Consider the following 25,608-nt stretch of genomic DNA (forward strand, 5'->3'; position numbering starts at 1 on the left):
TTTATTAGTGTTTTGACTTTCATTTGTTTGTGGGCTCAATCAACTCTTCAGTCCCCTATGAAAAGGCAGATTTTATACACCATCATCTCCTACATCTTAAATATTAGCCCCACTGGCCGCATTTTTAGCCAGAATTACATTTTTTTCCTAGTAAGGTATAGTTTATACACAGTAAAATTCACTCTTTTTAGTGTACTGGTCTGCAGGTTACACATGCCACAATAAAAATATAAGACAGTTGTGTTGTACCAGAAAATTCTTGCATACTCCTTAGTAGTCAGCCCCTCTCCTCTAGCTTCAGCCCCTGGTGACTGCTAGTCTGGTTTCTATGCCTGTGTGGTGCCTTTTGCAGAATGATGCACAAGTGGACTCGTTCAGTTGGCAGCCTTTGGAATCTAACTTCTTTCACTTAGCATCATGCCTCAGAGGTTCATCCTTGTGGTTGTGTGTATGTGTTTGTTCCCTTTTACTGCACAGTAATATTCCATGGTACAGATGTACCAATTTGTTTATCCATTTACCAGCTGAAGGATACTTGGGTTGTTTCCAGTTTTCGGTGATTATAAATAATGATGCTATAAACATTTGCCTACAAGCTTTTGTGTAACCATTAAGTTTTCGTTTCACTTGGGTAAATACCTAGAGGGGAAATTGCTGGGTCATATGCTAAGTGTATCTTTAACTTTATGAAAGACTGCCAAACTGTTTTCCAAAGTGGCTCTACCACTCACCAGCAATGTGAGAGAGTTCTGGTTTCTTTATATGCTCACCAACACTTGGTATTGTCAGTTTCTTGTTTGTTTGTTTTGTTTTTGAGCCATGCTAACAGGTGTAGTGTTATTTCATTGTGGTTTTCATTTGCATTTCCCTAGTGGCTAAAAATGTTGATCTTTTCATGTGCATATTTGCGGTCTGCATATCTTTTTTGATGAAGTGTCTGTCAGATCTTTGCCCATTTTTTAATTGGATTGTTTCATTTCTCATTAGTAAGTTTTGAAAGTTCTTTTTATATTTTGGTTACAAATCCTCTCAGATACGTGATTTGCAAATATTTTCTTTTCGTCTTTGTCTTGGTTCTTCATTCTCTCTCCCTCTCTGGCTTGTCTTTTTATCCTCTTTTGAAGAGTAAAATTTTAAAAATCGATGAAGTTTAGTTTATAAAAAAATTTTTTTTATTGTGCTTTTGCTTAAGAAAGCTTAGACTAACCCAAGGTCACAAAGATTTTCTACTCTGTTTTCTTCCAGAAGTTTCATAGTTTTAGGATTTATATTTAGGTTCCCCTTCTTTTTCAAACACTATTTTCTTGGGCCCAGAACTTTCTTTTGGAAAACAATTCCAGTAACAGACCTACCTGAGAAGGTTTGGGATGGAGTTTGTCCTGGGAGCCTTTCCAGGCATGGTGCCCCCCAGGAACCATCTGAAGAGCAGGTATCAGCGTCAGAAGCTGCCCCAGGAGTGGCTTTTAAACACATATGAGGCTTTCCTGGCTTAAGACTTGGCATAAAAGTGAAGATTATATCTTCCCAAAGAAGGTGCTGATGATAAGAGAAAACCCTCTAAACTTTCTAGATAATTCCTCTGACTGCTGCACAAAATCAGGACAGTGAGTGGTGCCAAGCACAGGGCTTTGCCGATTACATGCAAACACCCATGTCGGTGACTCACTCAATCACACTTTAATCTTATAACCGAGAGGCTTTTAAAAATTATAGTCAACAAGGCAGCTTGCTAGTTATGACTGCCATTGAAATCAGGTTTTCCTCAGAACAGCTGGAGTATGATGAGGTGGGAAGAGAGCCTGATGTGGATGCGAGGCCAAGGATTGCTTGCCTGGGAAGGACGTGCAGCTAACGTTTGATAGAAATCTGTGAAAGGACCAACCTCAGCCAAGCAAAGTAGAGGCCTGCCATCTTTCATCCATGGGAAAAGGCTCTGCAGCAAAAACACTCAGAAAACAACATTGATTGTCGGCTTGTGTCCGTCATTGCACAACAGATTAGCCACCGCATCTCCCAGAAATGCCTTGTCCTGATTGTGATCCTTGCTGGATCCGAAGAGCCAGAGGAGATTCCTGTCTTAGTAAAAGAGAGCAGTTGAGAGCAGGTTGGGAATGGCTTTTCCAAGGATGTTCCAGGCAGGACAGTGCAGAGGTTTGGTATGTCTGGAATGTGTAGGCTGTTGGTGTGGCTGTGTCAGGAAGGGCTTATGGGGTGGCTGGGAAATGTCATTAGAGATGTAAGTAACCAGGGATCTTGTTTGCTTTGCACTGAAATATAAGTGTTTTTAATTCAACTTGCTACCATGGAAGGATTTTACATATGGGAGTGATGGGATGGACTTGTGTTTTCGAAAGTTCTCTCTGGAAACTCGAGAGAAAGAATTGAAAGGGGTCAAGGTGAGCATCAAGGAAGCGAGTTGGGTAGCTGTAGCAATAATCCAGGACAGCCCTGCCTTGAGATCATACAGCTGACAGGAAAGCCCAGACGAGAGGTACTGAGGAAGTGGAATCAGAATCCAGGAAGTGGAGATGGGGCATTTGGATACTCTTGGGTTTCTCTGACTGGGCAGCTGGCTGGTTATGGTGTCACCCAGGAGAGTCTCCCCACACCCTGGGAGGAAGAGCAGGCACGAGGTGGGGACCCTGTGGGCTTGAGGTACATTGGGGTCATTTGCTTAAAGAACCCACGAGGCAGGTGGCCATGGAAGTCTGGTGTGCCATAGGTTTCTCTTCTGTTCCAGTTAAGTGAGCATTTCTGGAAGCACTAGGAACATGCGTACCTTCCAAAGTACAGTGAGTAGGACTAGAAACAATATAAAGACCAGTGCAAGAGGCTGTGGTGAGCACACACAGGGACTGAGGAACAGCACGTGGCACATCTCTGTCCCCCCACTGCGAGCGAGGACGCCAGAGGAGCACTTGGGGCTGCATGGAGCTGAGGAAAGCAGCACCATTAGCTCGGTCCTGCTGCTGCCCTCCACCTTCCCTCCTTCCCTCTTCCCAGCTGAGCCCTCTCACTGGTTAAAAAAAAATAAAATAAAAGGAGTGAATTTACTCCCAGTCCTTTTGAAACCCAACATGTCAGTGATAGATGAGGCGGTATTCATTAACTTCAAAGGAGAAAGAGTGAGTGAGTGAATGTGGGCCACGGGAGTTGAAAAGTCCAAGGGAACAGGAGACACATGGGGTGACCCCACCGTCAGGAGAAGTGCCCTCAATCCCACCCCTGCTGGTGCCATGCAAAGGCACAGACAATGCCACTTTTAATAAATCACGAAGGATCCTGAATACCCATTTTTGTCCGTTTTCAATGGGCCTTGGGCATATTGCTTAAGATATAGTCAGCCATTTGTGCTGGGTTCCCAGCTACTCAAAGTGCTCTCTCGACTATGTAATGGACTCTTTGCATATGTGATTTGGGGGGAGATTTCTTCAGATTTCTGTAGCAAGTCATGGTAAAGGTGACATCGTGGGCAGTGCGGGCCATTGTCATCCTTCACACATGCAGCCTTTGAGTGATGCTGAGCTTTGTGGGGTATCCATGCAGCACCTAATTCAATCACACATCTGACCCTTGCCTCTCTTTGGCACTGTCCCACTCTGTGCTCAGTGTGCTGCTGGGGCCTCCGCACAAACCCTGGCTGTCCTCTGGAGGCATTGGTGCTAAACTGAGAGCCGGGGCCATTTTTTCCCACTTTCAGAATTCTCGGCCCCCTGGTGACATTGGCATGGGGAGTGGCTGCTTATTCTCATGAGGGTGTGCCCATGGAGATGCCTGTTGGAAGGGCCTTTTAAAAGTCCCCACTTGTTTCCACGGTGGAACAAAGGAAAGAATAACCTGGGGTCATTGAAGGGCTGGAGTGGTCATTTCCTTAATCGTCTGTGACTGTTAAGAGCCTGGTTTTCTATAAAGAGACACAGCAGACTTCCTTGGCTTATTATTAATAATAACAAACAGCTAGAATGTATGGAGCACCTGCCTCTTGCCAAGTGCTTTCATGTGTTACCTTATTCAGTCCTAAACCTTATACCCATTTTTACAGATGAGGAAACTGACTAGGGTTAAGTAACTTGTCAAAAGTCACATCGCTAGAAGTGGCAGAACTAGGATAGAAACAGTCCTTATTCAGAACTGTGCTCAACAAGGGCTTGCTTGCCGAATTGTAACATGGAACCAAAGGAACATCTCTTCTGAGGCTTTCATTTTACAGATGAAATGACATAGGACTAGACCAGCCGTGGGCAAACTACGGCCCTCGGGCCGAATCCGGCCCGTTTGAAATGAATAAAACTAAAAAAAAAAAAAAAGACCGTACCCTTTTATGTAATGATGTTTACTTTGAATTTATATTAGTTCACACAAACACTCCATCCATGCTTTTGTTCTGGCCCTCCGGTCCAGTTTAAGAACCCATTGGACTAGACACACATTGCACCAATAGATAGGGGCCCATGACTTCAGTAATAGAAATTGGCTCTATGGTGCTCTCTTCGGCAGCACATATACTAAAATTGGAATGATACAGATAAGATTAGCATGGCCCCTGCGCAAGGATGACGCACAAATTCGTGAAGCGCTCCATATTTTAAAAAAAGAAAAAGAAATTGGCTCTATGAACCCCAACCCATTTTTTCAGTAGGATAATAATAGATCCTATATTAATTGTAGTTTTTGTTGTTATTGCTTCTTTAATTTTTTTTTCTTCCTGCCATCCATTATTTTTACTAGCTGACTGGTATTTCTTCTCTTAGCCATTTGCATACCCTGTGAAGCCCTTGGCTCTGGTTCTGGTTTTATTACTAACTACCTGTGTGACAGAGGCACGTCAACCAGAGGGTAGTTCATTGAACTGGAAAAGTATAACCAACCCATCTCTCTCTTTCTCACTTGCTGTCACTTGAGTGGGCTTACCTGGCAGGACACTAAAGGAGGCAGGCCCACCCAGCATTCACTTCCTCCAGTCCAGCTTCTCCACCTGAAACTGGGCAGGTCGGTCTGCCCAGCCTCCCCGCTGGACAGAAAGAGTCCCCACCTTGTTCTTCAATAGTGCCTTTGCTAGTGAGCCTAGGGAGGCTGAACGCCCTTTGCTATCCTTCATCTATCGGATTCTAGATGAGAGAAGTAAATTTTGGAGCCCCCTGTTTGTGGGATAAGAAATTGCAGGTGTTGCCCAATGGGAAATGTTACATGGATTTGGGTTCCATTTCTGGGTCTGCCAAGTGTTGCCTGATCTTGGGTAGGCAAGTTACTTCCCCTCTCTGAGCCTCAGTTCCTCATCTTTAAAACAGAAGTAGTGGTACCTGTACACATGAAGTCCTCGGCACCGTGTCTGGTTGAGTATGGAACCTGTTATTCCTACTACTTATTGCAGAGCCCTACATCACCTTTACAGTGGAAATCCTTTACAGTGGGGCCTTGACTTACGAGTGTCCCGACTAACGAGTTTTTCGAGATAGGAGCCGTCTCTCGGCCAATTTTTTGCTTTGAGTTGCGAGCTAAAATTCGGGTTACGAGCCAGCTTCAGATACCCCACCGCTATCTGGCGCAGCGAACGTCACAGTGAACGCCACAACATCAGCCCAGCATCACGTGTCTCACTCGTTCACTTTTTGATTTGACATACGAGTAATTTGAGTTACGAGCTCCGTCACGGAACGAATTAAACTCGTAAGTCAAGGCCCCACTGTATTTAACAAAGGCTTGTGGGGGATCACCAAGAGTAACCAATTGGGAGCTTATAATCTGTAATAGTTTAATATACAGCTACAGACATGTTCCAACTTGAGGATAAATGAAAAGAATCAGACCATGATAGAAGCAATGTTTTTATATCAGACTGTCAGAGCCAGCCCCTTGCCTTGCTCTAGCACAGTGGTTCTCAACCATCCTAATGCCGCGACCCTTTAATACAGTTCCTCATGTTGTGGTGACCCCCAACCATAACATTATTTTCGTTGCTATTTCATAACTGTAATTTTGCTACTGTTATGAATCGTAATGTAAATATCTGATATGCAGGATGTATTTTCATGGTTACAAATTGAACATAATTAAAGCATAGTGACTAATTACAAAAACAATATGTAATTATATATGTGTTTTCTGATGGTCTTAGGCGACCCCTGTGAAAGGGTCGTTCGACCCCAAAGGGGTCGCGACCCACAGGTTGAGAACCGCTGCTCTAGCAGGTCATTGTGGCCTCTTCCTTTCCCAAGGAGAGATTTACTGACAAGTTGGTGTCGGTGCAGAGGTACTGGGCAGCCTCCATGTTGAGGCATCTGCCAACCTTGCAGGCTCTTCAAAGCTTCTCTTTTGAGTAGTGAGCCTCGTGTAGGGCACAGCAGCCCCCTACCTGCTGCTGCAGGAGACCTGGTCACCAGAAAATACAGTGGGGCTGCCCTGTGATAGGAGCCCGTATCAGCACAGCCGACAGCACTGTAAATGCCAGTGGGGCTGTCCAAGCAGACAGGTGATGCTTTGAAGCATCATGTCCTCCTGCTGAGTGCCACAGTGCTCCTGCACATGGAGAAGTGGCTTCCAAAGCACTGCTCCAGCTCAGGTTTCATGGTGATCATACTTGGAACTGTGGAGTCCCAGTCAGCGTGTGCCAGTGTGTCATCTTCTAAATTGTGATCTCAACTCATTATAAGAAATAAACCCAGGCTTATTACATCAGGAACATTTACAGAATGTTTGCCATAGCCAGGTACTATTCTAATGTGGTTTTCCTCATTTAATTTTCACAACAACCCTATGAAGTAGGTACTATTATCCCCATTTTCCAGATGAGAAAACTGAGGTACAGTCACTTGCCTGGGCTTACTAGTAGACAGCTAATAGGAAGTGAAGACAGAATTCAAAATTATACTGCCCAAAGAGGCTGCACCTTTACTTCTAATCTGTGTGGCCTCCCTGCATTGATAAGTACACCTGCTTGCATTTCCTTCCTTATACAGTAGGCCAGTGTCCCAGGCAGGGGGATCGCAGCAAAAGTAGGAACTCATAGGAAGGGAATTTTGGAAGTCTAATGGGTAGAAAGTTAGACCAGAGGGTCCCCAAATCTCTGCAGAGCATAAGAACCTCTGCCTGGCCCTGAGTCCAGCCCAGACCCCTAAAGAGACTATACAAAGGTCGAAAGGAAAACAAGTTTCTGCTTAATAAAAATGTTCCCCTAAAGTTACTAAAAAACTTTTTTTTTTAACATTTAACATTATGTCTAGTCTCTTAAACGATTTTCAATTATGTTTGATTACCCAATGATTCTCTATTTACCAAAGCTAATTTTTCTGGTAGTAAGGCAAATAGAAATGCCGTTCATTTTCCTTCTTACTGGATCCTAGCATTTTCTAACACCCTCAACTAAACTCTTTAAATTTTTTTAGTTATGCATCTCAACTTAGCTGTAAACTTATTTTGTACTTCCTTTAAACTTCACAATACCATAATTTTTTTTTTTTGGTTTTTACCATAATTAGAATGGTATCTATTAGGTTTATAGGTTGTTCTATAAAGAAAAGGGCTGTTTAAATTATTTTGGATGAGAATAGGAACCTGAGGTATGGGCTTCCAGGTATGGGCCTCCTAGGTGTCCCTTCCAGATTGTTCTGAGCAATTCAGATCAACAGGCATTTTGTGCCTGGATGGCAGTGGACAGCTATTATGCCAGGAGGTGCTGCTGAGCCCACTGCCTCAGGTTGATAAGCTGAAGTCAGATTGCAGGAGCAGGGGAGAGGGGCAGACTGGCTGCCCTAGGGCCAGAAAAGCCCTTAGAATATTGTCCTGGTATATATTGTCCAGACATTTGACCGTCTGGGAGGAAGGAAGTAGAATTATCATGAATCATGTCACGAACTTTGTCAGTTGCTCTTGGCCACATCAGACAGCATTAAGTAGTAAAATTCTCAACTGTCACTTATTTCTCATTAAAACATCCAAAGATGGGAACACTGGTTTCTCTGAATTCTCAGAGCTTCTATTCTCACAGACTTAGCAGGGGCATATCACAAGTGCTTTCTTCCAATAAACCTAGAAAATATCTCACATTTGTCCATAAAACAGACCTCAACAATGGCCAAAGAGGAACTCAGTTCCATGTTACAGGTAGGAAGACTAAGGCCAGCAGAACCCCACCACCACCCTGAAGTCTGGGAGAGAACAGAGACAGGCCCAGCACTGCTGGCTCCCAGCTTGGAGTTACATAACTCCTGAATCCTCAAGTCCCTAGAAACTGAGGCCAATTCCCTGGAAGATCATTTTGTTCTCTCCTGTTTTTTCAAGAGTAGAGCCAGCCTGATTACGGCTCTGAGGATTGTACAAGACCATCCTGTTTTCTCTCTTCCATAAACTGAAATGCCTACCATCATGCTCATTGTTTCATCAGATTGTGTTCAAGTTTGCCTGGATCTCAGTTTTAATTTTGGCTTATATTTTGAAGAACCTTATTTTATTTATATACATCCTCATCCATCTCCAAAAATGGTTTGAGAACACTTAGAACAAAGAAAATGACCCATGAAATGAATGCAATAGAAAGAAAGACAATCAGGAAAGAAGGCAGAAGGATCCTGTTTTGTGGGGGAAGGAAATTTTCATAAGGTTACTTCTTATAACAAGCCTCATTCCTAGCTCTCAAAGCACTTTCTCATGTAAGGCTTGATATTGGGGACATTAAATGTCATAGTGGACAGATTTTTACATTTATGGCAAATGAAGAAGGAGGTTTTATAAGGCTATTTCTTAAAACAAACTTTGGTGAAAATTGAAGGATGATTAAAACAGCTCCATGGCCTGGCTGGTGTTGCTTGGTGGTTGGGCATCGACCTATGAACTAGGAGATCACAGATCAATTCCCGGTCAGGGTACATGCCTGGGTTGCAGTCTTGATCCTCAGTAGGGGGTGTGCAGGAGGCAACGGATCGAGGATTCTCTCATCATTGATGTTTCTATCTCTCCCTTTGCCTTACTCACTGAAATAAATAAAAGTATATTAAAACAAACAAACAAAAAACTTAAGGAAGGCAAGTGAGCTCTGAGCAAGCTCAAGTCCACATACATAACTTGCCTGCAGCCTCACTTGCCTCCAAGGGAAGCTTAGAGCATCTCCTTGTGTGGCTGGTGGCCTCTCACCAGGCTGCCTCCTCCCTGCTGGGTGTGGAGTAGAAGCAGCGAGCAGACTCTGATGCTGGAGGCTCTGCAAGGTCTGCAGTGGGGAGATTTTCCACTGTGTGGGCAGGGCCTCAAGCTTTAGAAAGCAGATAGCTAGCTGGCAGAACTGATATCTTCTAAATGCAAAGGGACCCAGATGACATCTCCCCTCCGTGGAGGGGCCGGTGCTGTCACCACAGTTAGCACTGGCACTTCCCCGTAGAAGCAGCTTTGGGCAACTCCAGTCCCTGAACAGTGGTTGATCTGAAATGATCCCAGAGCTCTGAGCTGGCAATGTCCCAGCACAGTCACCCTCGTTGGCCATGAAAATCATAAAAAATGCTTCAGCTGTGGGTAGGATGAGCAAGCAGATAAGTTGCAAGTCTCTGCCTTCATATGTGACACATGCAGACTTGCTCACCATGCTTTGTAGTCATGTCGGCCAGAAATGTGAGGGGCAACAGTGTAGCTCAGTAACCAGGTAAGGCCTCATCAAGAAAGCTAGGCTGTTCTGCTAAAGGAGACCCTGGGATGGGGAATGAGCTCTTCTGGGCTGTTCTCAGTAATAGAAGCAGAAGTAATGTGGGGCAGTGGTCAGCAGAGCCCTACCACCCTGGCCTTGCTGGTGAGCGATGAAGTGACCCTCAGAAGAGGAGGCAGCCTGAGAGGTGGGCAGGAGAAGCCAGGCTTCTCTCCTGGGACTAGCTTGTTGACGGAAGCAAACAGAATAAACTTACATGCTTGGCCTCTGAGGCTCCTAACTGAAGAGCAGCCTTTCGTATGGGTTGACTATAGCTCTGGAGACAGGCGGTTTTTCTTCTGAGCAAATAAAACCTCAGCATTGAAGAATCCTTGTCCTGTCATTTTTAACCGTAATGAGAATAGAACGAGCCTCTGGAACAAGGTGCAATGGAGTCGGGAGAAGTGGCCTTAAGTGAAAACACAGCTGTGGGGTTTACAGACGGTGCGCGGGGAGGCGTCATCCAGTGGGAGCGGCCAGCCTCACTATAGACTTTCCAACACTAATGAATCGGGAACTCCATGCTGAACAGGATTGAGTTGACGGGTCCCTGTGCCAGCAGATGGATGTATTTTTCTTGAAAGACCAAGGTGCCAGCAATCTCCATGATTACGTTACTGGAGCAAGGTTCTTTTTTGTGGTTTGTGAAGTTGAGCGTCAGGACTGCAGGATTCTCTTGCTCTTTCTCACTCTTATTTTTTCCAGGTCAGAACCAGAGCCTGGGGTGGGGAGGAAAATCCTGCTGAATGAGCAAGTTCTTTCTTAAAAAGCTTTCTCCAAGTCCAAAAAGACTTCAGTGGACTTAGGAGAAAGAAACTTAATACATTGCCATAGAATCGTTGTGAACCAAGTAAAAGCCAAGTCCACAGCATCTTTGTCTTATAAAAGAAAGCAAAGAGGAGATGGAAAAAAAGAAATAATGCTTAGGAAATCCAAACCAAACAAGGAAAACTAAAGAAGAAAAACTAAAGATCACCTCAGAGAATGTGAAGATTTCCTTCTAATAAGATTTTTCAATTACAAAACCAGGCTCAGGTAGAAGTTACTTTTCTGTTCTTTCTAAGTGCCATAAATGGCATACCTGAAATGTTTGAACTAGGATGGGGTTTGCCACTTTCAGCTTGAGAGAGAGTTGGACACTCTGCAAGACTAGTGGCCTGTGTGGGGAAGAGTCAACCATGTAGCGGCTGGAGGCTTCCCAGGCTGGTCCTTGACCTGCGTTTGAACCTTGGTCCTAATAGCTAGCAGATTGAAGCAAGCTCACAGGCCTCCCAGAGAACCCATGTTGGTTTGAACTCGAGCAAGCTTGGCCACAGAATAGCACTTTTTTTTACCAGCTACCTCTCTCAATGTACCCCTGTCAGAGGAACTCAGAGCTGGACTCCAAGGTCACCCTGCTCAATGATGGAGCAGCCTGCAAGTACCATCCAGGCCAAGGTCAGAGAGAGAACTGGTTGTCCACCAGAGTTCATCTTGGAGCTGTTGTGGACAAGACAGGCAACTCCTAGACTTCTTAGTGCATGTTTTGCCCATCCAAGGTCAGGCCAGGTGTTTTCAAAAGCAGCGCAAGTTCTGAGCTGGTACCTTCCTTAGCTGATGGAGTTTAGTGCCAAGTGGCCTGAGTATAATGTTCTTCAGGAACGTGGCTGTTTGGGAAAGCCAACTATGACCTGAACAGATTGAAGACTGACTTGTTTATGAGCCCAGGGCACGCCATGACTAGCCACCCTTTCCTGGTTAGCCTCATGAATGTGATCTGGCCGTTGGCTTCACTGGGTTGGCCTCCAAAGTAAGGTCACATTTCCTTTAATGGTTACATTTAGTGACTCTGTGCACCCCTCTCCTGCTTAGCCCAGGGCATTTGTTCTTCCCCTTAGGTTTCCCTGAAGGGTCTTCCTCAAGCAATGTCTGAGAATCCTGAGGAATACTTAGTCCTGAATCAGCCATCCTTGTTGCTCACCTATTGCCACCTGCTGGGAGGATGGTCCTGTTGCCTCTCTTGTCCTCATCCCACCAGCCCTCTGCTCTCCCGAAGGTCCTCACCGCTTCCACTCACCCGAGAGCCTCAGCTCACCCATATGGCCAGTTTCTTGGGGGCCCATGTCATAGCACAAGAGCTAGTCAGAAGGGGTCCCAGCAGGAGTCTCATACTCTCGCTGTCCTGAACCTGCCCTCCTTGCTGATCTAGCATGAACCCCTGAAAGTAGGACTCTTCCATTTCCTGCCCAAGGGAGGTGGCCTGTCCTTTGTCCAGAGGAAAACCTTTTGTCAACTAGACCCATCTAAAGGCCTCCTTCCTCTGCTGGAGGAGTGGCCTGTGACTGCCCTTGGGTTCCTTCACTGTCTTCCCTCCTCACTCAGTACCAGGAATGCTGTGCAGTCAGAATGGTCTGGTTGATTGGGGCAGACTCTTCTCCTGCTTGACATGGCAGCTGCCTCTGGAAAGGGAAAGACAGACCTCAGGACATCTCATAAGACTTTCCAGGCTGCAGCTCTCCACAGATGGGTCCCTGCAGGCCCTAGTTAGAGCCGCAAGGATACAGATGGCAGCCTGGCTCATAGGACACAGTCAGTAACTACTGTTGAGTGAAGGACTGTGTGTGCCTCTTCAAAAGCACTGGTGAGAGGGGAGCACCTGGCCATTGAGAGAATTTGAGCCACTGCTTGTCGTCTAGTGGCACAGTTACTGAGTGGGGGTAGATGTGAGGCAAAATTTTCTTACTGAAGCAAAAGGAGAAATAAAAAACTCGGGTAAAATTGGATGACTAAAGGTCTGTTGGACCAGATCAAAATGTGCCAACGGGCACAGCAGCCTGCAGGGGGCATGGCTCTGTGTCTGTAAATCAGTGACTGGAACACCTTGGTGTACAGGACGATGCTCCAAACAACTGAGCCATGCCAAGGCCTACTGCCATTTTGATATTGTACCTTCCCATCTTTCTTCTATGCAGTCTGTGATATTTACATAGTCTTCTTGTATATAATCAAGTATGCATCTATTGTTGTTTTTGTGTGTGTGTGTTTTTTTTTTTCATCTAATCCAGATATTTTCCCAGGTTAATAAAAATTCTTCATAAACAGTGTAACAGCTGCATACTATTCTGCATGTGACTCTGGTAAAGTTTATTTAACCTTTCTGCTGTTGCTGGTCTTTCACAGTCTTTCCAGCAAATAATACTGAGGTGAACAGTTTTGAAAAAAACAAAAACAAAAACACAACTTTTCCTCCTACATTTATAATAATTTTTCTAAGACATAAATTCATAACTTGAATCATTGAGTCAAATAATTTAAAAATTTCTAAGCAGTACAGTCTTTGAAGCAGACCAGATGGTTATAGACCTGACCTTAGCTGCAGAGGGGGAGATAAAGAGAAAAGGGTTTAATAGATTTTTGAAATAATTATTTTCTGTTTTACTGAAGGAGGTCTGGGAAGAACCAGCAGTGCTCTGTAGGGAAAACACACCTTTAACTTGAAGTTTCTGGCTTTGTGATGGGCTTGTTTCTGTTTTTGTATTTTCATGTGGGTCAGTAAGAGGACAAACCATTCCTACCAGCTTGTTTCCCTCTAAGGAAGAGAAAACTCATCCAGTATCTAATGATGCAGATCATTAGCTCTGTTAACAGCCTTGCAGTTAGAAAAAAAGTTATAATATTATATCCTTCTAATGTGCAGTTGATTTTAGTGAAAATTTCCCTAGCAATTTAAAAACCCAGTGGATTTGTAAACCTAGTAACTGGCTCTGCATTTGGAAATGTTAAAGCTGCCACAGTCACCTGGGCTCTAGGAGGACACACAGAACCTCCCGGAGCTCTGGCTCCTCAATGACACAGACGGAGTTCTACACTCACCTGAGCACCACCCACCCCAGCCCCTCTGGGATCCAGAAAGGGAGACTTCATTACCAGAGTTCTTATTCCTCATCGTCCCTAACCAGAGAGAGCTAATGAGTGCCTCCAAGTTAACATGTCCGAAATCAAACTTTTGACTCCCTATCCATATCCAAGTTCAGCAATGGAACAACCACCTGCCTGGTTGTTGAAATCAACGTCTTCACTACTACCGAACATCAAGTCCATCAGTATATCCTGTCAATTCTACTTCTAAAAGTTCACTTCAAAGATAGATCTCAAATTGTTCATTTCTATCCATCTTGCCTGCCCGCCCTCTATGCCCAGCCCCCATCACTGCTCACCTGCTCTTCTCAACAGCCTTCTACAGGGCTCCTGCTTTGCTCTCTCCCCTGCAGTCTGGTCTCTACATGGTAGCCAGAGGGATCTTGGACGGCACTGTTCCAGGCTATGTAAGCCATGGTATTGGAATTACCATCTCAGCTTCTTGTAGTGCTTAATTCCGTGAATGAGGCCGCTTTCTGCCACTGTTCACTGTTCTTTCCCCGTCAGTCAGATCAGTGTCACAAAGTAGGTGCTTAATAAATATCCATCCCTTCCTTAAAACATGTCATAGTCCAATGATGGCGAACCTTTTGAGCTCGGCGTGTCAGCATTTTGAAAAACCCTAATTAACTCTGGTGCCGTGTCACATATAGAAATGTTTTGATATTTGCAACCATAGTAAAACAAAGATTTATATTTTTGATATTTATTTTATATATTTAAATGCCATTTAACAAAGAAAAATCAACCAAAAAAATGAGTTCACGTGTCACCTCTGACACGCGTGTCATAGGTTCGCCATCACTGTCATAGTCCTTCCTTTGCTATTAAGGTAAAGGCCAAAATTTCTAATGTAGCCAAGAGGGTCCTGCATTTTCTGCCCTGGCCTTCCTCTGCTGCATCACTGTGCACTGTGTCCCCTGTAAGCGAGTTCTGGCTTCCCAGCCATCCTTCAAGTCCTGAAACTCCTGCACCATGGCCTCTGCTCTGTGCCAAGGAGAACCATCTGCTCCCCCCATTCTTCCTCCCTATGGTCCAGGTAACCCTCTCCTTCTTTCCTCAGTCCTAGTCTAGGTCCAGTTATTTACTTTTATAGAAACATGGGAGGTTTTTCCTGCTTCAGAGGACCTATTTTAATTTGAAGTTTTTTGTATCTATAGTCATTAGTTTATGTGATTGATGTCCATCTTCTGCACTGGACTATAAGATCCGTGAATGAGGCCACTTTCTGCCACTGTTCACTGTTCTTTCCCCGTCAGTCAGATCAGTGTCACAAAGTAGGTGCTTAATAAATAATTGGTTGCATGCCAAATGAACAGTAGAGTCCTGGTAACAACAGTGTCCCTGTGAGGCATGGGCTGTTCCCAGAAGTGGCAGGCCCAGGTTCTCCACAATACATCAGCTGAAGGGAGTTTGATTTTGCTTTTTTTTTTTTTTTTTTTAAATTTCACCTATCAGAATGAATAGAGCATGCTGCCTAAATCTTACTTGTTTTTCTCTTCTCTCTTTATTCAGCTGAAGCTTGCTTTCACTCTGGACCATGAGACTGGATTGCCTCAAGGATGTCACATCTACGAGTACCGTGACAGCAACAAGTAAGCCACTCAGTGGAAAGGGAGTCACCTCGCTGTGTCCTGCAGGGGTAGCACCTGTGAGCTTTCTTGTACTGGGCTTCTCCTACAAAGAGATTGTCAGGGAGACAATCACACTTTTCATGACTATACTAGAAAATAGGTGGCAGGAAAATATTTCTCCTTTTGCCCGTAAACAGAGAACTTGAAGTGCTTGTATAAGAGCAGCTGTGATGTTTGACTTGTGTGTCCCGAAGCAGACCTTCCTTTCCAGGCTCCGGCTGTTCTCCAGACCCGCCCTGCTTTATCTCCAGCCATGTGCCTGCTAATTTGGTTCACTGTGTGACTTCGGCTCTCGTTGACGTTGTCTGATTACACTTAGGTTTGCAGGTTTTGTTGTAATTGTCTACCTCGTGAATTTTGTAGTTGGGGGGGTTTCTGAGAACTTCTAGAGATTTATCAGAAGAGGTGCATGCTTCCATAGCCCTGCCTTTCTTCCCGGCAGACTGATCTGTGACTATGTGTTTCTGTCTGTGAGACAGTAAAAGTGGTGGTGAGCAAGGCAAAGGAATATGCCCTGATGATGACAATGACGATGATGGTAAATAAAACGTCAGCCACCATTGAGAAACTCTGCTGGGGGTTAGGACAGTACTGGAACATTACACTTGCTATTCAGTTTAATCCTCATAACAACCTGAAGACTTCTCTTTCACCATAGGTGCTGCCAAAGTGAGCACTTGAGTTTCCTTTTGTTATTGTTGTATTTGCAGAAGCTTGGGTCAAGGGCACTTGCTCACGGTCACTGGCCACAGCTGTTTGAGGCAGAGTCACATTATCATGTTTACTCTGGGGAGAGAATAGATAACCTGTTGTCCCAAGTTGCTACCTTAGAAACTCCAGTCAGTGACAAGAACAGTCTCAATATGGACTTGAGGACAACATGCCCTGGTCTGAATGTTTAAATATCTAAGCTATTAATTTTATGCAGTGAAAGGAATCAAATAGTCATACTCCAGTGGGATTATACATTACCTTCCAAAGGAAAACCCGTGTCTTCCTCAGAGCTCTTGCTTTGATATGGGTTGAGATGGTTCCTGGGTGCTTCATGATCAAATCTCCACTCAGGTTGCTTTCAAGGCATCATTACCCTTTGTAATTTACGTTTAGGAGGATGTCATGGTGAGCTGTTGTGTACCCTCGGTTCCCAAGTTAATTGTTTAGGAAAGGCTGGCCACGCATCCTTTAACACCATCCTTCCTACTCTTGGACGGCACTGTTCCAGGCTATGTAAGCCATGGTATTGGAATTACCATCTCAGCTTCTTGTAGTGCTTAATTCAGCAGAGAAGTAGGACTGGACTTCTTTGGAGTCCAGGGACTAGCAGGGACAATTGAGCAAGTCTCTGGGCGGTAAGGGCAAGCATCACTCAGGAATAGGAGAAACATAAGCCTCAAGCTGCTTGGCATGCCATTCTGTTACCCTGCTTGTCAGTGCCACCCCATACTCCCTGCTGCTTGCTGGATGGCGGTGGATGGCAGCCCCCATGCATGGAGATCGTGGCAGCAGAAACAGATCTTTATGCCCAGGAGTGTTTACAGACTCCATTTCCTGCCTGACTCTTCACTCCCTGAAACAAAGATTGGCAGGGTTTTGGTTCAGTGGGAGAAGGGCATTGGCCCTCTTCCCTATAAATTCATGTGGTCCAGTGACAACAGCTTAGGTTGTCTTTGAAGCTGAGAGGAGAAAATAGCCTAGCTCTCTTTCTTGGCCCAACCCCTAGCTCCTAGTATTCATATGTATCAGAGTAAGCGATGTTTAGGAGGAGAATTTCGGGGTTCTAAATATAAGTATGCTTTGGCCCCCAAAGACGTGTAAAAGAAAACATTTGTGTAGGAAGCTGGATAGGAAAGTATATGATCCAGTGCCTCAATGGCCCCTCCCTATGGTTCTGTCTTGCTTGTCTTAGAGCAGTGGTCGGCAAACTCATTGAGTCAACAGAGCCAAATATCAACAGTACAACGATTGAAATTTCTTTTGAGAGCCAAATTTTTTTAAACTTAAACTATATAGGTAGGTACATTGTTATTAACTTAATTAGGGTACTCCTAAGGCTTAGGAAGAGCCACACTCAAGGGGCCAAAGAGCCGCATGTGGCTCGCAAGCCGCAGTTTGCCGACTACGGTCTTAGAGGCAACGTTGGGGTTCATTCTCAAAATGTGGACAAATTTCCTAACCTCTCTGAGCCTCAGGTTTCTTCATCTGTTAAGATCAGTGGGACTAATGATACCTACCTGGCATGATTGTCATGGGATTGAGCAGGAAGACATGTTAAAAACATCATCACTGACTTAGCATATAGAACGCCCAAAGTAAGTGTTGATTGCCTCTCCTTCCCAAACAGAGAAGTCACCTCATGTACTCTGTTCTGTTTTCCCCTGCCAGCAGGGTTGTGTCCATGAGTGCTGGATGCAGCTAACCTCATCTCTTGATTCTGGAGGAGGCTGGTGCCCCCACCTCACCCCCCCACCCCCTCAGCTGTGTGCGATACACTCTATCCAAAGGCAAACTCCTTTTCTCACTTGGATATTGTGAAGTGAAGCACGGAGAACCCCATGATCTTGACCATGATTTTCTCTTTCCTCCCAGGCTCTGCCCTGTGTTCCTCTTTTCATGGTCAGGGTCTTTTCCCCAGGAGTGCCTGAGTCCCAATATTGGAGTAATAGTGATGTTTGGGAAATGAGGATATTCCCTAAGGAACCAAATGACATGAAGGCGGCAGCAGCAGAGAGATGAGGGTCTACATGTGAAAGAAATTAGCTTGATATCTCAGTATTAGTTTGTAATAATTAATTATTAAAACCACTATGTGTTTTGTTCATTTCAGTACTCTAGTAACTAGCCCAGGACCTGACAAATAATACTTTAAAAAAAAAAGATTAAGACTAGCTTTATTGTGATACTCTTTTCTTTTCTTTTCTTTTTTATCCTCATCCGAGGATATTTTTTTTCATTGATTTTTTAGAGAGTGAAAGGGAGAGGGAAAGTTAAAGAGAAACACCTATGTGAGAGAGACACATCAGTTGGTTGCCTCCTGCATGCCCCAAACCAGGGCCAGGAGCCTGCAACCGAGGCACATGCAGGAGGCAATCAGTCAGTGTGTTTCTCTCACATTAATGTTTCTCTGTCTTTCCCTCTCCCTTCTGCTCTCCCTAAAAATCAATGGAAAAATATCCTCGGGTGAGGATTTGAAAAAAAAGAAGAAGAAAAAGAAGAAGAAGAAGAATGATAGGAGCTCCTGCCTCCCAACTGCCCACAGCTCACCAGCACTGGGCTATGGGCTTCCCCCGTTATCTCTAGTTTCAAAACCACTCAAGACAGACTTACTATCACAGTTTTACAGATTACAAACCAAAAACACATTACAACTGAGAGTCGGAGAGGTTAACCTGCCCAAGGTCATACCGTGGTCAAGAGCAGAGCCTGAACCTTATCCTGGCTCTAGCAGATTCCAAAGCCCATGTCACCTGCCTTTCTCTCCACAGCTTAGAGATCGAGGGAGCTCTGATTCTAGCCTCTGCTAAGCTGACCTTCCCTAGAAGCTTCTTGTCTGGAAACTCTGGGATTTCTAATCCCTGCAGACCTCTGGGTGGGTAGACAGCCTGGTCTGGTGGAATGAGCTCTTGATTTGTCATTGTAAACCTGAGTCTGGCCAGTCACTCTCTGTGGTGGGTCACTGTCCACTCTGTGATGCAGCCTATTAGAAACATGAAGGTGGCCCGTGCACTGTGCCTCGCCCTGGTCCAGAGACTCCCTGACACCCACAGCCTGCTCCCCCACCTCGTTCTTCTTGGGTCGGTGAGTTTGCTAAACAAATGAAACTAAGTATTTTGTTTGCCTCGCCAGATGACTCATCTTGGCACCTTGAAACCTGTATCATCAGAGCTAATAGCCCACATCTAGAAGTATCAGAGAGAGAGCTTCCTGTGGGACTGATTGTCCTTAGCTGAGGTGCCTCCACCTTCCTAAACCCACACTGAAGGACAGTGTCCCTGCAGCCTTCCAGAGCACAGGGCAGTTCTGCTCTTACCTCTGTCCTCTCCTCTCCCCAGCCTGAGGGCACCTCGTAGCTCAGGTCACTGGCCTTTCTGGCAGCAGCCAGGGCTGAGGCAGGGCTCTGGGCCCTTGCAAACCCACCTCGATTCTTTCCTCCAGCCCCTGATCACATAGTCAGCCCTTTCTGGACCTGAGGGATTCCCAGTGTGCTGGCCTGCTTTGGGGGGCCTGGCCTGCTCAGCCTCCCCTCAGTCTGAGGACACTCTTCGTGCAGGCAGAGCAGACCCAGAGGACAAAGCTCAGGGTCACACTGAGAGTCTCTTTCTGTTGTTTTGTTCTCATCATGGAGGCTGTGCTGGGTCAGGTCAGGTGCACGGACAAGTAGACTCCCAGACTGGATTAATGCACAAGAGACGTATGGGGGATGAAGGGAGCACACAGGAATGGTGGGAGACTGCAGACAGTGGCACCAGCCTGCCCCTGTGAAAGAGAGGGGCGGGGAAAGGAGAGCTGGTGGGCAGGGCCTCAGCCTGTAACCAGGCTCTAAAAAAGCTTTGGCCAGGCCCGTGGCTCATCCTCCAGCCAGAGTTGCTAGTTGGAGGAATCTCACATCCCATGTGGGGAAACAGTCCTGCCTTGAGCCCCCTACTATGTTCAGTCTCCCTGGGCCACTTCCCCAAATGGAGCTTAAAAAGGAGAAGTGAGTGAGACAAACTACCACCTCTGTTATCATAGTCGAACTCGGAGCCCCAACTGGTCCTCACCCTCAGCTAGCACCTAGCAGGTCTTGGCAGCTTAGCTGTTGGGTGTAACCCAGACCTTCATTGCAAGATTTCTGCGCCCTTGGCTGTCATATCCCTCTCAGAATTAACACATATGACTGTTCACAGTTGGGCAAAGGAGTGTCAGCAGGTTCCCATGGGTTCAACACATCTCTCTCTCTGCCCCTCCTCTGATCTGGGTTGGTTATTGCCCCCCCGCGCCCATCTCTCCATGGTGATTCTTCCTCTGATCCACTGGAGCCTGGATACATGCAGCCAAAGAATCCTGGCAGTAACCATCACTGGTAGTTCAGACCTCTGACCTCTAGTATCTCAGCTCCTTCATCCCCATGGATGTTAGTGAGCCCAGCTCCGTGACTACCTCTCTTGTGGTCCTCTCTGGCCTGCAGAGGAATGCTACCACCAGACTCCTTAGTGATGCTGGCGTCTCACTGGTGCATTTCCTTTTTCTTTTCTTTTTTTTTTTCCAGAGAGAGGAAGGGAGAGGGAGAGGGAGATAGAAACATCAATAATGAGAGAAACATCGGTTGGCTGCCTCCTGCATGCCTCCCACCAGGATTGAGCTAAAAACCCAGGCATGTGCCCTAACCAGGAATCTAACCGTGATCTCCTGGTGCATGGGACGATGCTCAACCACTGCGTCACACCAGCCGGACTCACTGGTACATTTCTGATGACCCTGGTGAAGGGGGTGTCCTGCAGATCCTCCCAAAGAACACAGGCCTCTCTCTCTGGCGGGCCTTGTGTGCTCAGTAATACATCTATTCCAGCTTAGCCCCTCCCCTCAGCCTCTATTCCTACTCAGCTGTTTGCCACGGAAGTTCATGCCTTTTCACTTTGCTCAGCCTTAGCTGTCACTTTCTCCAGGCTCCCGGGCAGTAGTCTGCCCCATGCCTTAGGGTCTTTGCCAGGGTGCTAAATCCCACATCTCAAGAAATTACCCCCAAATCAATGAATGGTTGCTCATCTGGTCTTATTTCCTGCCCCCCTTATCAAGCCCCTCAATTAGCAACTAATTCTTCTCACTATTGGTACAAAATCTCTTTCCTCCCTTATCAGGCCCAGCACATCCCCCACTGGATTATACTGGCATTTAACCCTCACTGTGGGCCAGGCAACCGGGAAAGGAGGTGGGAGGTTCCCGAGGAGAGGTACAGGGGCATTGCCAGCCTTCCAAGGGAAGTGGGGGCTGTCATTTTGTAAGTTGCCAGAGGCCCCCCGGCTCTCCTACCTAGCCTTTGACCACTTGCTAAGACTGTCACTGTCCCCTGCTGAACATCGGCACACCTTAGAATAACCAGCCAGCTCCCCAGTTCTGGGCCTCCCAGGCTTTCAGATGCTTCAGTCGTCACACAGTGATCAAAGGCTCTTTCCCAGGTCGTCACTGGTGAGTCTCTGAGCAGTTGTGCCACTTCTCTGTGCCAAGGACTCTCCATGTCCCACATACTGCTCAGAAGAGTGTCCCCTTTGCCCGCCAGGTAGTGAGTGAGCCAGTCTCCAGATTCCATCTTTCTGCCTGTTTTTCTCGGATCTGCTCCAGTACCATTTGCGTTAGCTCAGGTCTTCCGAGGAGCAGGTGCCAGGACAGGATTAGATGTGCACCAGATTTATTGAAGGAAGGCCTGTGAGGAACAGAAGGGCAGAGAAGAAAGCAGGGAGAGAGCTTTCAAGTCTGACCCCTAGGGAGGAGCAGGGAGGAGGAGGAGGATGGTAGGAAGAGTCTTAGGTTGCTGTCTGGTTTTCAAAAAGGTTCCCCAGGCTGATGGGAAGTCCTCAAGCCAAAGTTACCCCAGAGTGCTCAGTCCCTGGCCAGGAGCATCCCATGGGACGTGTGGCCTCAATGCAAGTGCAGTGCTGGGTCACAGGGACTGCAGCTGGGCTGTTAGGCAATTGATGCTCCCGTGGCAGGAGCTCCAAGGGGCACCTTTTCATGGCCGTCAACTTGAGGAGAGGGAGCAAGGCTCTTGGATAAAGCCCTGAGTTTAATTTGTTTCCTTCACCACTTGGTTCTTGTCTCCTTCCTTCACTTAAATAAGCTCCGACAACTTCAGACCAACCCCAACACTTGTCAGTATTTGGAAAGGACACTTTGTGTCTGTGCTTTGGACCTGAGGCCAGTTTATCAGGCTAAGCAGTGATGTGACCTGAGAGCCTCCAGATCTCCCGCTGAAACCACCAAGTTAGAAGGAAGAATGCCTTTCTTGTCCTGGGGAAGCCCTTGCTTAGGAGAAAGGGGAGCTGGAAGTCAGGCAGGGGAGGGCTTTGGGGGAAATTGGAAGCAGTGCAGCTGGAGAGAGGTGCCAGAGGTGACCTCATGGGAGCGAGCCTGCAGCTGTGATGGGCATGCTGGAGTTGGCTGGAGTGTGAGTTCACTGTTTCCATCACAGCCTTTACTGCTGGGCATCACCATGTTAAGTTGCTGTACATCAAGGTGGTGATTGGTGAAGGATGTGCTTCACCTTCCCACCACACAGAGAAATGGGCGGTGGCTCTTTGTTTCCTCCCATCACCACACTCCATACAGTGATAGTAATGATATTTTGGATGACAAAATGTAGTGTTCATTTGACCTCAGTTTTTCCTACAGGAAGAGAAGGGGATATGAACACTCCCATCTTATAGAGAGGGCAGCCAGTTCCCTGAGAGGTGCCCTACCCAAGGTCAAGCTGTAAACCGGAGATGGAGCCAGCAGGCTTCTCCCTGGGATACTGCCTCCACCCCATGAAACATGGAGCGAACCTGGGACAGCTCCACAGAGTGGTGCTGCACTGCTATGGGCTCCGCAGGGAGGGCAGCAAGGCCTAGGTCAGCATGGCTGCCTCCTGTGTTGCTTACATTACCTTGGGGTTACAGTAACCCAGTCTCCCACAAATGTAATGTGGCCAGGGCAGGGAGAAGCTCTTAATGAATTGTGTGCAGCAACACCCTTTCCTGCTGCTGGGAAATGGGGGAGGGACATAGCCTGAAGTCACATTTTAAAGCACTAAATTGCCTCAGCAAAGGATTCCCATGCTGCAGGTCAGGATGCTGAGCCCTTGGTGGCAATCAATAGCTCCTCAGCTCCTGCTGCTTTCTAAGGCTGGACTGATGAGAATGAGAACATGTGGAAGCCACAGGGGGAGATTGTGCTGGACAGAGGCCATGCAGACACACCAGTGTACATGCAGAGACGCCCTGATCCATGTCTCAGTGTGTGTTAATGTCCACCCCACTCTTTCCCTCCATAGTGTGCACTGGGAAACATTTTTACAATAAACTCACTTCTGTAAAATGTATTTTTAAATTATGACATTAAGAAAGTACAAGAATCTTATGCATCTACTTCAGAAGAGTATTAGAATGAACACACCCACTTAACTATTACCCAAATCAAGAAATAGAACATTTCAGACCCCAACAACTTCCTTTATGCCCTCTCTCTCATCCCAAAGGAATCCATCATCTTAACTCCAAACATGTAGATTAGTTTTGCATGGCTTTGAGCTTTATGTAAGTGGAATCATTCAGTATATTCTCTTTTGTGTCTGATCTTTTTCTTTCAGCAGCCATGGTATATCTCAGTCTTTAGATCCTCTTTAATTTTTCTCAATAATGCTTTATAATTTTCTATGTAGAGGTCTTCCTCATCTTTCCTTAGATTACTCCTAGATATTTGATATTTGTGATACTATTTTAAATTGTATTTATAAATCTCCTTTTATCTTTATTGCTGATATATGGAAATATAGTTTATTTTTATTGACCTATATCCAGTGACCTTGTTAAATTTATTTTTTTAATTTAAATAATTTGTTTATAGATTCTTTTTTATTTTCTATTCTAGAGGCCCGGTGCACGAAATTCGGGGGAGGGGGTCCCTCAGCCCGGCCTGCGCCCTCTCACAGTCCAGGACCTCTCGGGGGATGTCCGACTGCCATGGAGGCAGGAGAGGCTCCTGCCATCGCCGCTGCGCTCGCCAGCCATGAGCCCGGCTTCTGGCTGAGCGGTGCTCCCCCTGTGGGAGCGCACTGATCACTGTGGGGCAGCTCCTGCATTGAGTGTCTGCCCCCTGGTGGTCAGTGCGCATCATAGTGACCAGTTGTTCCACCATTGGGCTGAAACTGGCTCTCCGACATCCCCTGAGGGGTTCTGGATTGCGAGAGGGCGCAGGCCAGGCCGAGGGACCCCACCAGTGGATGATTGGGGCCAGGGAGGGATCGCAGGAGGGCTCCAAGGCATGTCCAGCCCATCTTGCGCAGTCCTGATCGGCCGGACCCCAGCAGCAAGCTAGCCTACCAGTCGGAGAGTCTGCCCCCTGGTAGTCAGTGCACGTCATAGCAAGTGGTTGAGCAGCCTTAGCATATATATCATTAGCATATTACACTTTGGTTGAACAGCTGACTGGATGACCGGACACTTGGCATATTAAGCTTTTATTATATAGGCTACCCAGGCATATCATCTGCAAGTAGTGACAATTTTACTTTTATTTTACAATTCTCACACCATGTTATTTCTTTTTCTTGCCATATTGTACTGTGCAGTATTTAATGGAAGTGATGACAGCAAGCATCCATGTCTTGTTTCTGATCTCAGTGAGAAGGGTTTTTTCCACACACTTACTTTTAGATTATGAAAAATTACCCTGGAATTTTCTTTAGTATATACTTGATTTTACTTGTCCCCAAGATGAGCTTTCAATTTGGGAATATTTTTCAGTTTGACATGGCAGTGATGGTTTGTATACTAGGAGCTAGATTAATAGAATCAGTTTTATATTTTAAAGAAAATGAGCTGATGTTTATCACAAGACCATGGCTCTTTATTTTAACCTTGTGGAGAAGATCTTGCCTTTTCCATTTTACAGAAGGTTCTCGTGGCTGGTACAGGTGAGCAGGAATTCAAAAAAATGTGTTGGACCCAAAGCTCAGACTGTTCTTACTATTCCCAGTTCCCTGGAAGAATATTGAATGTCTAATCCCAAGGTCATCAAAGTATCACTTTTGTCTTAGATCTCTAAGAGAAAAGTTGTTAAACTGCTTCATAGGTATATTTAATATCTTTTCCTTTTCCCTCCTCCACATCTCTTTAAATCAATCGCTGTCATCTGTCCCATCCCACTTTCTCTGATTTCTGTTGCCATGGAAGCAAACTTTAGCTTCTGTTGAGTCTCCCAGGAAAGGAAACCTTCCTACCTCCCTGGAACCTTGAAGGGCTGCACCTGCAGCTCTCCTCAGCCACCTGGCTGAGCCACCCACCAGGCCAGGTACAGGATTTCCCTCATCTCTGCTGCCATGTGTGCTCTTGCCTAATGTCAGAGGATGGAGGTGGCGACTGAGAGCTTTCCTCTCCGTCAGGCTGCTTGGGTCATGGCATAGAACTGTGTATTTTTAAGCTCTTTATAGCCTCAGCTGTCCCAGTTTGAAGATTATGAATCCTGTGCAGTTACACAGACTCTTTCTCTGCTGAGATTTGGAGAGAAGAAGGAAGAGTACAGGGAGAGTAGAGACTCAAACCAACCCTGAGCTGGCAAGATGAGGATGTCCTTGTTATTCTCACAGCCCTCCTTTTGCAGCTCCAATAACTACCCAAGGATGACCCAAGAGATTTCCCTGCAAGGCAGAAAATTCTAGGACACCAGGATCTCTCTAAACTAACA

At 46.0% G+C, this 25,608-nt stretch overlaps 1 protein-coding gene and 1 non-coding gene across 7 annotated transcripts in view; both read left to right on the forward strand.

The window, feature by feature from the left end:
• The window catches only part of DIS3L2 (DIS3 like 3'-5' exoribonuclease 2), a 309,482-nt gene that overhangs the window by 256,576 nt on the left and 27,298 nt on the right, over positions 1 to 25,608 (forward strand). For all 6 annotated transcript variants that reach the window (XM_070422394.1, XM_070422395.1, XM_070422398.1 and 3 more), the window contains one exon: positions 15,077 to 15,156. In XM_070422394.1, the coding sequence (XP_070278495.1) occupies positions 15,077 to 15,156 (80 nt within the window). The remainder of the gene's footprint in view (positions 1 to 15,076; positions 15,157 to 25,608) is intronic.
• On the forward strand, positions 4,482 to 4,588 carry LOC139015846 (U6 spliceosomal RNA). Its single transcript, XR_011472503.1, has one exon. It is a non-coding gene; the product is annotated as a U6 spliceosomal RNA (small nuclear RNA).

The sequence above is a fragment of the Myotis yumanensis genome, unplaced genomic scaffold (genome assembly GCF_028538775.1).
Source record: "Myotis yumanensis isolate MYYU_CA2020_CCGP unplaced genomic scaffold, mMyoYum1.0.hap1 SCAF_8, whole genome shotgun sequence".
Lineage (NCBI taxonomy): Eukaryota > Metazoa > Chordata > Mammalia > Chiroptera > Vespertilionidae > Myotis > Myotis yumanensis.